Source organism: Hetaerina americana, unplaced genomic scaffold (genome assembly GCF_022747635.1).
Source record: "Hetaerina americana unplaced genomic scaffold, ioHetAmer1.1.p SCAF_19, whole genome shotgun sequence".
Lineage (NCBI taxonomy): Eukaryota > Metazoa > Arthropoda > Insecta > Odonata > Calopterygidae > Hetaerina > Hetaerina americana.
In genome coordinates, this window is record NW_027286752.1 from 6415337 (window position 1) to 6427909 (window position 12573).

The following is a 12573-nucleotide window of genomic DNA, read 5'->3' on the forward strand; positions in this document are numbered from 1 at the left end:
TAGGTTCCTTCTCCATCCCTCTTCCTCCCCGCTCATTTTCTCGCCGTCACACCCGAAGGGACAGCTTCCCTTTTAGTCCTCCCGGATCCGGCCTTTCCCTTGGTGGCAAATATGCCCTTTGGTCCAGATTGAGTGGAAAAGGGAAAGCTGTCCACTCCCTGCCACTGCTACCTGATTAATTTTTCTCTATTCGTCGTCATCAGCCCGGATTTCCGTTTTTCAGTGAGAATGGAGTTCTCGTCTCAATGCTTTTGGAATTGAAAAGATTGGCCTCTTGTTTTTTCAGTTCTCAGGCATCATAGAATAAAACGGTTTCCTTTATGTATACATTCAATAAATCCATACCAATAAATTAATTCATGCCCTACCTAAAAAGCGCGATTCGTTATTACCTATTCCCTTGCTGGAACATGCTCTTTCATGACCTTCGACCATGCATATATTGAAAAATATTGCAATTCGTATAATTGTCTTATTAATTAGAGATAACTCTAGCGTTAGAATCAATTCTTTTTTTTTGGTACATTAATATTATTTCCATTAATAGATATTTTTCTCATGATTCTTTATCGAAAAATTTATATAAATGCTTTGGATTAAATTATGCCTATATTCGATTATAAAATTCTGTTATAATTTTTCATAATGGTTTTCATTACTTTTTGAATAGGTAGGTATTTTGTATTTTGAATTGAATGCAAATCACTTTCTTAGATATCGGTTATTTGACGGGAAGCTGTCCAGATACACATGTTTAATGCTCCAGATGGAGATGAGAAAAGAGAGTACGCATTGAGTTCCGGTATTTGTGTATCCTCGTAAGGTGCATTTAAAGGTGACTCTCGTTGGAAAGACCACCTGATAGAAGAGGTCCTCGTCTGAAGTTCCTTTTTAGTCCCTCTACAATTTATTCGTTTGGCATATCTCTTTTTGCCGAACTCGTCTAAGTGCTAATTTTTGATTGGCAACGAACAGTCGCCTTCTTTTATTTTCCATCAAATCGGACGTGGGAACGGAATCGAAATTTAGTCTCGTGATGTCTAAAAATAAACTGTCAATTCACTCCCGCTGCTTGAGTATCGGGCTTGTTGCCATTTTGTGTTTTGGTTTCCTTTTATATCATTCGAATTCCGTCGCGGGTGGTCGGTTCGCCAAAGGCGAGCACGGGGAGGAGAGGGGGGAGGGGTCCAGGGTTGTGACAGATTTCGTCCCCCCCCCGCCCCTCTCCGTCGACCTAAATCGCGTGTCCAATTTTCATTACGTCCGATGCGTCCAAATACAGCAATTGGAAAAGCTTTCTTCCTCTCCCGAGAGTTGTGTCGGGTGCTTTTCCAATTGACGTTCCGTAAGTGACGTCGACAGGGAATGGTTTTCCTCGCAGTGCCCCCATTTCTTAAATTATGTATTGCTTTCCTGCCATTATTTTTTGACGAAGCCTCCCGTTTCACCCTCGGCCATCGAAATGCTCTTCAAGAGCGTAAGGGTATTCTGACAGTCCCTAAAATGGAATGAAAACCTTATTGGGCTTGATTGCTTAGTTTCCTTCGATGGCTAGGCGGAAGCAATGTATCCTACGAGCACAGATTACTTCACGTTTTTACCAACCGTTCCGGAAATTTGTTCTTTACGTCTTATTTTCATCGTGTTTGGCTAAGTATATGTGGGAAATGGGATCATCATAGTGTTCTGATAGTGTTACAATAAGGTATAGAAACTAGAGGAAAGAATTTTGCTGTAAAAATCGGAGTTTTGCTATTCAGATGTCAATCATACGAAGCCTAATTGGGGATAAGATTGCAATTTACATTTAATTGGCTACATCTAGAAATGGAACATATTTTCTCACCGCGGCTGACCAGTATAATAGCTTCATCTGAGGTGGTGATGAAAAGAGACTACTTTAATACTTGGAAGTTGTAATTGATTTCAACGCTGGGGATTTGAACTTTTAAATGTAAGCAATTCAGGAGCATTTTTGTAGATTGTTTTTCTCTTACTCCAGTCATATATAATAGAATTACTCTGTTTCATAGGGGTTTACTGATGGAAAACTGAATAGAAATTATTGATACAGCTATATTGAGAAACCGGAAAACTTTGAATATGGTAATTTGGCATTTATGTAATTTCGCGGAATTGCTCTATCGGAATAAATACTATATTGTATTTGTATTATTTTAAAATGCGCCGACATATTTTTTCAGTACCTGCAGCTGTAGTTTTGTGAACTAATGTGACAATGGGCTCTTACTACTCATTGATTGTTCAAACACTAAGCTCCATTTCATTTTTTAAAACTGTACTGCGATGTGTGCATTACAAGTACATATTTAGTTTTGGTAAAATACTTTATTCCACAGTATGGTAGGTGGCGTCGTGCCGTGCCTGGGTAAAAGTGTGGAAGGCGTCTTCTTCCACGCTTTCATTGTTCAAAATGGACGATGCTACAGGGTTCGTCCGGAAAATAAGTGTACTGAGCTCAGGAAAAAAAATGTATTACACTTTTACATATCTTAAGCAAATATTCCTCAAAATAGGACCCTTGTGAGTCGATACACTTGTTCCAGCGGCGTTCCCATTCCTGGAACGCTCCCACGAAGGCATCATCGGGAACCTCTCGAAGACTCGTCGTCGACCTCTTGCCCTCCACGAACATCTTGTGCCACCGAAAGATCATGTTTCTGGACATGGCTGACTCCCCGTAAGCCTGGTTAATCATACTGACAGTTTTGGTAGACGATTTCCCAAGCTTTACCGCAAATTTGATGGAATAACGCTGCTCCAAAAACTTCGGCATCGGGTTCCGTGACGTGGGTCGATCGTGGAGGTTCGCGTTAACAGAGCTCCTCACTACACCACAGCTCAGAGCCGACTGCCTTTTTCAGCGTCGCTTGCCAACATACACCCCTCCAATCGCAGCCCGTCAGAGCGGTGCTGGGCGCGCCTGGTTTCCGGATGAACGTGTAGATACTTATGCTAGATACAGGTATGTTATTGACTGCAAAAATAAATTGCAAGCCGTGTGGTGCGGGTGTTTTCAAATGAAAAGGAAAGGCATGTAAAAACGCGAATTTTTGCGTGGAGATTCTGGGAAGGTGAGAAAACGATGAAATCGGGAATAAATACGAGCAAATAAAGTCGTAGGAACCTTAATACCGATACATATCCTTGGGGTCGGTAAATTTCGATCAAGTTTGTGCACGCCAAGTCCAAATTCCTTCACGCTGCCTGCTTGCAATGCAGTGGCCGCGCACGGACTCCACTCCCAGAGCGGAACTCAAGATTGTCCACCCATGTCTCTGGGGCGGTCTCCATCCCCTCCCCACCTCCTGAAAACCCACCCCACCGCCCCACCTCACACGGACGGTTCAACTTCCCAACCCCCATTCCGTGGGGCGTACGCGAGCAGGCTTGGTTTTTTTCCATGCGGGTCACGCATCGCAAACCGCACTACTTCGCAAGCGGACGGGCGGACAAGTTTAAAATTATGGACCCTGGCTGCGAACACAACCTCCTCTCCTCGGCTCGGTATTGTCCTAAATCTCGAAGCTTTTTGAGGACAAGACCCTCCCGAACGCTCTCCACGCCGGCCTTCCCCGCCCCTATTTTTCTTCGCGCCCCTTCCCGTGTCCCCAACCCTGTGAACCCTTAAACCCCGCTTCCGGTGAAGATTCATGTGTGTGTGTGGCCCTTTTGTGTTTCCGGGCCTAAATTCTCTTTCTTACTCCCTCCCCCGCCCCGCGCGCGTATATATGCCTCGGAGGGGAGGAGTCCTAATATATTCATGACGGACAGCGCGAAGCGAGGGGCCCTCGCCCTTTGGGTCCACGGCGTCCGGACCGTATGAGAGATGAGTGTATGAATAGCGCCGGCGGACGAGGACTGCCCCCCGACTTCGCTGCGGGAAGGGGGGGGCAGTCTTTAGAGAAACAGCGGGGAGTGGGGGCGGCTCATATTTGATGCGGGACGGTGGAAGCTGATCCAGTCGGGGGGATTCTGGGAAGGCGGAGATGTTTTGTGGTGGTTTTAAAGCTAGAGGAGATCGTTTCGGTGGCTTGGAGGTAGGAATGCCCGGAATGAGAATTGCCTGGAAAAGGGCACGGTGGGGCAAAAATGGACTCGGTCGATTCAAGTGCCTTTGCAAAGGCTTTTAAAAGTTTGTTTTTTGCTTAGAGTCTTAATATGCATAATGGATATACGAAAGGCGGTCCATCTTGAAGAAATTTATCTCCCATGGGTTCTTTCCGAAGAGATTCTCCTTCTTCTTGATTGCGAAAATTCTTTGAAGAGTTTTTGTGTAGATATGTATGTGTGTATATGTATGTATAGTATATAGGCCCCTGACGCCATCTCTTGGCCAAAGAATCGGGGCACTTGGTTGTATTAAGACCCGCAGAGCTCAGTGTAAAATATGTTTCCTCGATAGCTCAAATGGTTAGAGCATCGCCCCGGCAAGTTGAAAGATCCGGTGTTCAAGTCCCGGTCAAGGAAATATTTTTGCGCTTGTTATCTTCTCGATTCCGCCTTCCTCAACTCTCCTGTGTTCGTCCTTTATGAATAAATTTATTTATTTCTTAATGAATCTATGTAATGTTTGACAGGCAGTAGAATAAATGCCGCAGTTCCAGTTTTTTTGTGAATTCGATTTAGCATTAATAATTATGTGGTCAGAGGTGTGTAGCAGTTAAAATCTAACGCAAAGTAATATTATCTCTCTAAATATACAATATTTACGAGGGTTGTTAGAAAATTCCGCGTAAAAATTAAATATAGGATATTACTCTTTAGAATTAAAACTTTTTTAATTTTCAACGTTTTTATTTTAGGCTCGTTAATTTCGTCCAATGTTTTGATCCCGTCCAAATAATACGATGGTTCAAGCCGGGAAAATAGTTTTTTACGTGTAAAAATGTAATCACGTCCCCATTGGAATAAAATCTCCAACTCCACCAGCCATTTTTTTAAATGGAAAACAGTTAGCAGTCTGAGGGAGCGCAAGCTGGATAATAGGGTGTGTTTGGAACGAGTTGTTTAGAAGTTAAACTCCAAAATGTGCCACGAAGTTGAAATAAGTAATTGTGCACTATATTTCTGCAACTTTATCATATAGAATTTTTCCAAATTGAGTATTATTTATATTATTACAACTATTAAAATTCATTAGACGTTACCAGATCCCTCCATTAACCTCGCGTCGAGTTATTCATATGAACTCCTTCCTTACTTCTAGTGTATTCTCCTTGACTTTTTTTTCGAGAATAGCGCCAAAACTGTACTTCTGACCAATTTTAATTCAGTGTTACCTGCAGATAAAAACACGGCGCATACTAGAATGCTTCACGAAGTAACTGATAACACTGGCTGTATGAAGAGTTATGCCTCATTTGTTTTAAGCTACTACTGGATATTTCCTTTGCAAATAAAACGAGTTAGTATTTGGCGATTGCTTGTATCTGTTGGCCAAGTAAATATTTGATCGATATGAATCTTCGCGAAATCTCAGGATTATGGTGTGCCATAGTGGTGGATGTTTTTATTTAGTCAAAATATGAATATCTTCCTCGAGTTCTTGTCCACGTAATCGCTATCGGGGATCAAACAAGGTTAACTGTAAGTTTAAGATAGAATCAGCATATAGCTTCTTCACTTTGGTTGATTGGAGCAGATAGAAATAACTTGAAACTCCAAGTAGAGAAAATTTGTGAGCAAAATAAATGGGTTTTGAGGCATTTTTACGCCATCTTTTATTAACGGCTTAATTTAATCCTTCTTCAGAATCTGATAAATTGCCGCGCGTTTGAATATCTTTCATTATCCATGAGTGAATCTAATTTAATGAAAGCATTCATATATTTTATGTCGCACGGAAAACATTTCTCGTTGGTCGAGTGGTGGGTAAAATATTTACGTTGTAAGAGTACGGGGAGACTTGCTTCGATGTCCTCTCTGTTTCTCTTTGAGTGTTCACCAAAGTTGTCATTCAGGTGCTTTCGACGTCTCTAATGCATATATTTCTTTCTTTTTTCGCAGATCCAGCTCAGAGCAAGAATTGAAGACCTCACATATATATTCCTCGTATTTTTACGTGTGGTCTCTTTAACACCGACGAGTTTCCAAGCGAGAAAAGCCTCCGAGGGGTGTAGAGAAAGCTGTCATCGAAATTGTTGTACAAGAGAAGAGATAAGGAAAGGGAAAAGTGGGAGAGGATTCGAGATAAAGTTTCAAGGACACCTACTTGTGTTGTGTGCATGTACTTGCCCAGGTATTCTCAGAAAAAGCGGTCAGTTCCGCGATAGAAACTTGGTGGTAAGGCGCGAGAGGAAGTAGTCCCTTTTCTTGCCCAGCGACGGTGCATGGATAGCGTGGCCTCCCACGAGTTGGAGGCGACGTAACAAAGAAAGGTCTCTTTCCTCCGTGTGTGTGCATTCGCGTGTGATCTTATTTAAATACGTATGTATACATGTGTCCAGGTTTAGTTCCGAGGGCATAAATAGAGACCCGACGGTGCTCCATTTTGAAGGCGATATCTTTCTTTCCTGCCGGGTCGCGAGTGCCAGTTTGTGTGCGTGTGGTTTTCATTTCTCCCGTTAGATAACGACACTGTCGAGGCAGCCTGTTTCCCCCATTATTGTAGCCATTATTTTTCCATCTTTCAAGGAAAAGCTACTCCTTATTTCTTAACGTAGGGAAGGTTATTTTGTGTCTTTGCTTATGTGGGCTCGTATGCGTTTCGGAGTGCTCCAGTAAGATGCCCAACTCTGAAACGAAATAAATAACCCTCCCTTACTCTATTTTTCTACTCTCGAAGCGAAGGTATTTTTTCTTTAAGTTTCAGAGTCGACGAGGAGAAAGGAACAGTGGAGTCGGGTGTTTGTGCGTCAGTTATGTTAGCCGCATGTACACAGGAAGTGAAGGCATTCCCTCCATCCATCTTCCCACACTTCGCGTCCCTCGCAGCGCCCGCGAGACATGATACCCTCCCCCCTGACCAGATTACGTCTTGGGAGTGTCCGCCAACACTTTGAAACTTGCGTCTGCGGCGATGCGTAGCGTCGCTTAACAAGAGATTTTCGAAGCTATTTTGTTACAACCACTCTCCTTATTATCCCTCCACGAAACCCTCCGTAAAAATTGCAACGCGTTACTTCATTTATCGACGGTGAGGAGGCGATCTGTCAAACGAGCAGGAGAGATTTCAGTGTTATCTTCCCGTTATACTGCAGTGGAGTGGTGAGCAGAGTACTTTGGCGGATCATTTAAAGCTCAACACCGAGGCTTTTTTTCTTTCCGTATTCGTGTTAGTCGAGGGTGGTGTCGTCCGGGGCCGAGTGTAGTTTGAGTGCCACGGAAGGAAAGTTCAGGGGCGGCATGCCCCTCAACGGGCGTGACGGCGTCCCGTACGGTCTCTGCCCTCCGGAGTCGCCGCGACGACCGAGCTTCGACGACAATCTCGAAGCCCACGAGACGCTCCCGAAGAGAACTCTGGCGGAGGGAAGGAGAAGCGTGGCTGCAAGATGGCCGTAGCGCGCAACAAAAGCTGGGGAATTGTTTGGAAGCACAGTAAGTGGCGAACAGACAGAAAAATAGACAGGTAGGCTGGGGAAGGAAAAAATAGGAATGCCTTCAGATGAAACTTTCAGTTTCGTTTTTCGACCGTGCTGGTGTTTTGGAGCATTCTGGGTGATGGTAATCATGGCAGCCATTATCGTTTAAGACTACAAAGGTGGGAAGGGCATACTCAAAAGAAACCTTTTAGCATATCATTTTTTTGGGTATAAATATGTTAATTTAATTAATTTTCTGGAACATATCTATTCTTATGTTCGAAAAAGTAATCTGAGAAAAATTTGTAAAAAATTACGAGTTTTGAAATTGGTGAGATCTTTTTAAATCGTGCTTTGCTGTGTTTCTTCGAGTGTTGACTATATAAGTGTGGTTTGACCTTCGCACTTGGTGAATAGTGTACATTCGGTGGATCAACTCTTGGAAGTGTGAAGTGAAGCTTCCCCGCAGGTGATGCCATTCTGGTAAAGTATGTATACTATGATGATTTGTACTGTGTAAATCGACCTAAGTTGTTAAAACAAGTGAACTTCATAAGAAGTGATTACTGGAGAAGTGGGTTACCTGATAGCAGATTTATATCTGGAGAGGAGGAAAGTATTCTCATTTCTACGGACTCATATTTACCCTCGTGGACCATCGTGGACGAGAACAGGACCAAAGGAAGAGCTTCAGAAAAATCTTTTGGGGGAAAAGTGTAGAAGTCGTGATATCCTTTAGGTTCAGTCAGTCACCAAGAAACCTAAAAAAAAAGGGTATCCAGAAAAGAACTGATTGTCGAGATTCTTTCTTTTTTTGCAACGGAAGGGCAAATCCTCCTTAAATTATTTGTACCCATGCGTGCGGAGGCGAGGGAAGAGTCCCAGAAAGGATTCACGACCCCATTGTAGCCTTGAGGTCTTCCCTTCTTCGAAAGCAGACTTGCGTGCTTCGGAAGGGTGTCACGGCGCGGAGGGCTCCGGTTCCTGGTTCGCGCCCCACGAAGACTGTCGCGTGCATGCCATCGAGATGCGCACCGAAGGCGCCCCCCCCCGACGACGACCCCTCGCCCCCCTCCCCGCCCACCTCCCCGCGGGCGCCACTCCTGCACCTCCAGCCACCGCACCCGGCCGCCTCGGAGCGGAGGCCGCTGCCCTGGGCGGCGGCGGGTTCGTTCGACGGGGGCCACCGCCGACTTCTCGAGGAGGAAGATGAGGACGCCGTCCCGGTCCCCGGGGGCGGCGGAGCGCCTCCGCGCGGGGCCCAGCACCACGCGACCTCCCCCGCCGCCCGCAAGCTCCTCCTCCTCCCGCTGCCCCCTACGCCGTCCGCGGGCGGCAAACGGGGCGTTTGCGGGGACGTGACGAGGATCCGGTGGGGCGGGCGGGAGTTCTTGAGGCTGTGGGGCGGAGGGGGTCGGAGGTCGTCCCTGTTGCCGAGGTCGTGGCGGCGGTGGCGCTGCCTCCCCAAGCGGCTCAACGTGCTGCAGTGCGTCTTCATCCTCGTCATCTTCGTCGTCTTCTCCACCCTGCTCCTCGTCAAGTACGTCTCCACCTCGCCGTTCACAAGGTAAGCAATTACCCCCTCCTCCTTTCCCGGGCATATTCGGGCTTTGCTCTCCGTAAGGGATTGGGTATTCGAATACGAGAATCTACATTGCGATCGTGTATGGACACTTTCTTAATGTTTGTGCGTCGTTTCAAAGGCATTTCATTGCCTTTGTACCTTTCATTTGTTTTGAAATGTAGAAAAACTGCAATGCAAAAATTGACTCAGGTGTACGCAAAAATAAGTGATATACTCAAATTTTTTATCTTTGTAATTCACCTTTTTAAAAGAGAAGAAATCCTTGGCGATAAACATTCACTAAAAGTTACGAGTGGTAAACCGTATTGTTTGTTGCTAATTTGCAAATAACTTTTATGCGTTAAAATATATCATATCTCCCGAGGTGGTGTTAGAAGGTGAATGCATGTACATCTAATATGCATTTTTGAAGGACAAATTATGGGAAAACTAGTTTAGGAAGCGCAAGTTTGCACTTTCTTTGCATAATGCTAGGTAATGGGACGATTCGGTGAAATGTTCGAAATACATAGAAATGAAATTATTGACTTCGTAGTGCCACACACTTTATTTAAAAGCACGACCCAAGTTTCGACGCTGAACGTCATCATCAGGTAGTCCTCATAGAAGGATACTTGATTTACCTTCTGATCGAGGGAGGGGGGTTGGTTAGAGAGGGAGGGAGGGTGGAGGAGTGAAAAGGTTAAAATGTAGCTGAGGGGAAAGAGAAATACATCTTTCGGTGTCAATCGTTGACTTGGTGTAGTGGTAGGACTAGGAGTGGGAGGGATGTAAAATTTCGCTGGCAAGTTCAACCTAGTGACGGAAGCATTTCCGACCCCGGTGGCGGCGGGGTAACGTCCTCGTCTGCCATTCCAAGGGTCGCGGGTTCGATTCCCGCCTGGGTGAGCTTCCCTCCATCTGGGGCTTGGGTGTTTGTAAAAATGTGACCATTGTTATCGTTGGTTGTTAATAGTTCGATGTAAAGGCCAAAATGTGCTGTTTTCGGACTAGTACTGAATAAATAAATAAAATAAAAAAACAAATAAACTGCTCCAAAGCATCGAGCCTTTGACCTTTATTTTCAAAATGAGCACTTTAATTCAAACACTCGATTCCTCTCGTCTTTGGGAACTTTGTCTTTAGCGTGAGAGGTCAGGTTCTTAAGGTACGAACCACTGTAAAAGTAACATTTAAATTTTTCTTTAGGTAAATTTTTGATTGCTTTTTGAGAAATAATCCTTAAATAGAGTATTCTTCGCCATTTGGCAGTGGGATCTTTTAAATATTCGGGGTTGTAAATGTGGCTTAAGGCTGTTTTCGTAAATTCATTAATTAGATCTTCTAAATAGCCATTGTGTAGCCAGCAAACGTTTTAATTGACTTAGGTTCCTTATTTAAGTTGAATTTTGACTCAGGGATAAAGGCTAAACGGTGGATCATTGCATGAAATGCCGAAAGCTTTTAGGCGAAGCAATGCTTTGAAGTGGACTTGAGTAATTAGTCCAAGTACATTTCCTTCCGAAAAAATGGAGTACCCGTCTTTGTCTTTTCCAATATGATATTATTTCAATGTGTAATGCGAATTCCATAAATTTACGCCGGAGACAAACAATTTCTAAATACATCTTGGATTATTCGACTCGTAGGTAGAACCACTGTAAGTGCAGTGGGAAATGGATTGAATCTGGTGTTTGAAACTTCCCACCTCTTCTCCAAGTACAGTCACGGATAATGCACGTGTGCTGGTGCAACGTACCATTTTCACAATTATTTGACCGTGTATATAATAGAATGAAGTTTCATAGTTTACATTATACACATTATTCATCTGCCGTCTTATAATTATTTATTTATTTATTTATTCAGTATAAGTCCGAAAACAGCGCATTCTGGCCTTTACATCGAACTATTAACAACGATAACAATGATCACATTTACAAACACCCAAGCCCTAGGTGGAGGAAAACTCACCCAGGCGGGAATCGAACCCGCGACCCTTGGAATGGCAAACGAGGACGTTACCCCCGCCGCCACCGGGGTCGGCATTTGGTCGGGTTAGGATTTTGAAATCGGGGATCGAGATGTTGCGGTGGCTATCGTATTGGCTTCCCACCCAGAAGGCCCGGGTGCGAATCCCGGCGACGACCTATATTTTTCAGTGGTGTTCCGATCCCTATTTGAGGTGCTTTGTGGAGGGCACTTTGAGTGAGTACGCCGTCCGTCGGATGGGACGTTAAGCTGCGGACCCCTTGGCGCCTTTCCTAAAGAGCAGGCTAATGCCGACGCCGAGTTTCTCTTCACCCTTCAATCTCTCCTGTCCATCCCTAATGGCGCAAATGACCTCAGCTATCGGTTGCCTCCCCTAAATGCTACTACTACTACGATCTTGAAATCTTGTAATTTTGTGCTTTACATGATAGATGTTTTCCGGTTCTTGTTTCACGGAGTTGTTTTCATTTTTATGTGAAATCCTCTATCCCCTACCGTCTCTGTAATCTTCATTGTTGGCTATCTCCATTCTCTGCTTCGGTCACTTTTTGTTTTTAATTTCTCTGGGGTGGGTGGCCAACGCCACAATGTAACTCTTTGGTCTCTTCAGTCTTCTTCGTAATAGTTGCACTGCAGTGTTCGATACATGGAATAGACTATATTTAGACAAAAGTAGAGGTTCCTTTTACTTTTCATATAGAATACAACCAGGAGGTATTTGCCTGTTTCGTAGATTTCAAAAAAGCGTTTGATAGAGTAAATTGGGAAAAACTTATGAGTATATTGAAGAAAATAGGAATATATTGGAGGGACAAGAGGCTAATCTGCAACATGTATATGTCGCAGACTGCTCCGGTGCGAGTCGGGAAGGGAGAGTCCGGATGGGCAGTGATAGGAAGAGGTGTAAGTCAGTAAGTAAGGGAATTCGTAAAATCAGTTAGGTTTGCTGATGACCAAGCTTTAGTTTGTCAGTCAGCCAAGGGGCTGCAAGCATTGCTGAGTGAATTGGAAATTCAGTGCGACAGGTATGGGATGAGAATCAATATTAATAAAACAAAGGTTATGCGATTTTCTAGAAAGAAAAAGGCCAAGCTTAACATTAAAATAGCAGGGCAAAAACTAGAGCAGGTAGAACACTTTACGTATCTCGGTAGTGTTTTGGACCAACACGGTCAAAGTAGTAGGGACGTAAGGAGAAGAATTACGCGAGGCAAAGAGGCTTTCACAAGGAGGAGGGAGTTGATGAGAGTGACGTTGAGTAAGGATATTAAGAAAGGACTCGTAAAAACTTTGATATGGAGCGTGGCTATGTACGGCGTGGAAACGTGGTCATTGAAGCAGGAGGATGGACGTAGACTGGCGGCTTTTGAAATGTGGGTATGGAGAAGAATGGAGAAGGTGAAATGGACCGAGATGAAAATAAATAAGGAAGTACTTGGTATGGTGGGCTAGGAGAGGGGTTAGTTGGGAGAA

At 44.2% G+C, this 12573-nt stretch overlaps 1 protein-coding gene across 1 annotated transcript in view; it reads left to right on the forward strand.

Annotated features, from left to right (window-relative positions):
* Positions 1-12573, forward strand: part of sfl (N-deacetylase and N-sulfotransferase sfl) — a 622535-nt gene that overhangs the window by 261837 nt on the left and 348125 nt on the right. Inside the window, exon 4 of the mRNA XM_071584433.1 lies at positions 6031-9111. Coding sequence (XP_071440534.1) covers positions 8561-9111 — 551 coding nt within the window. The 5' untranslated portion in view covers positions 6031-8560. The remainder of the gene's footprint in view (positions 1-6030; positions 9112-12573) is intronic.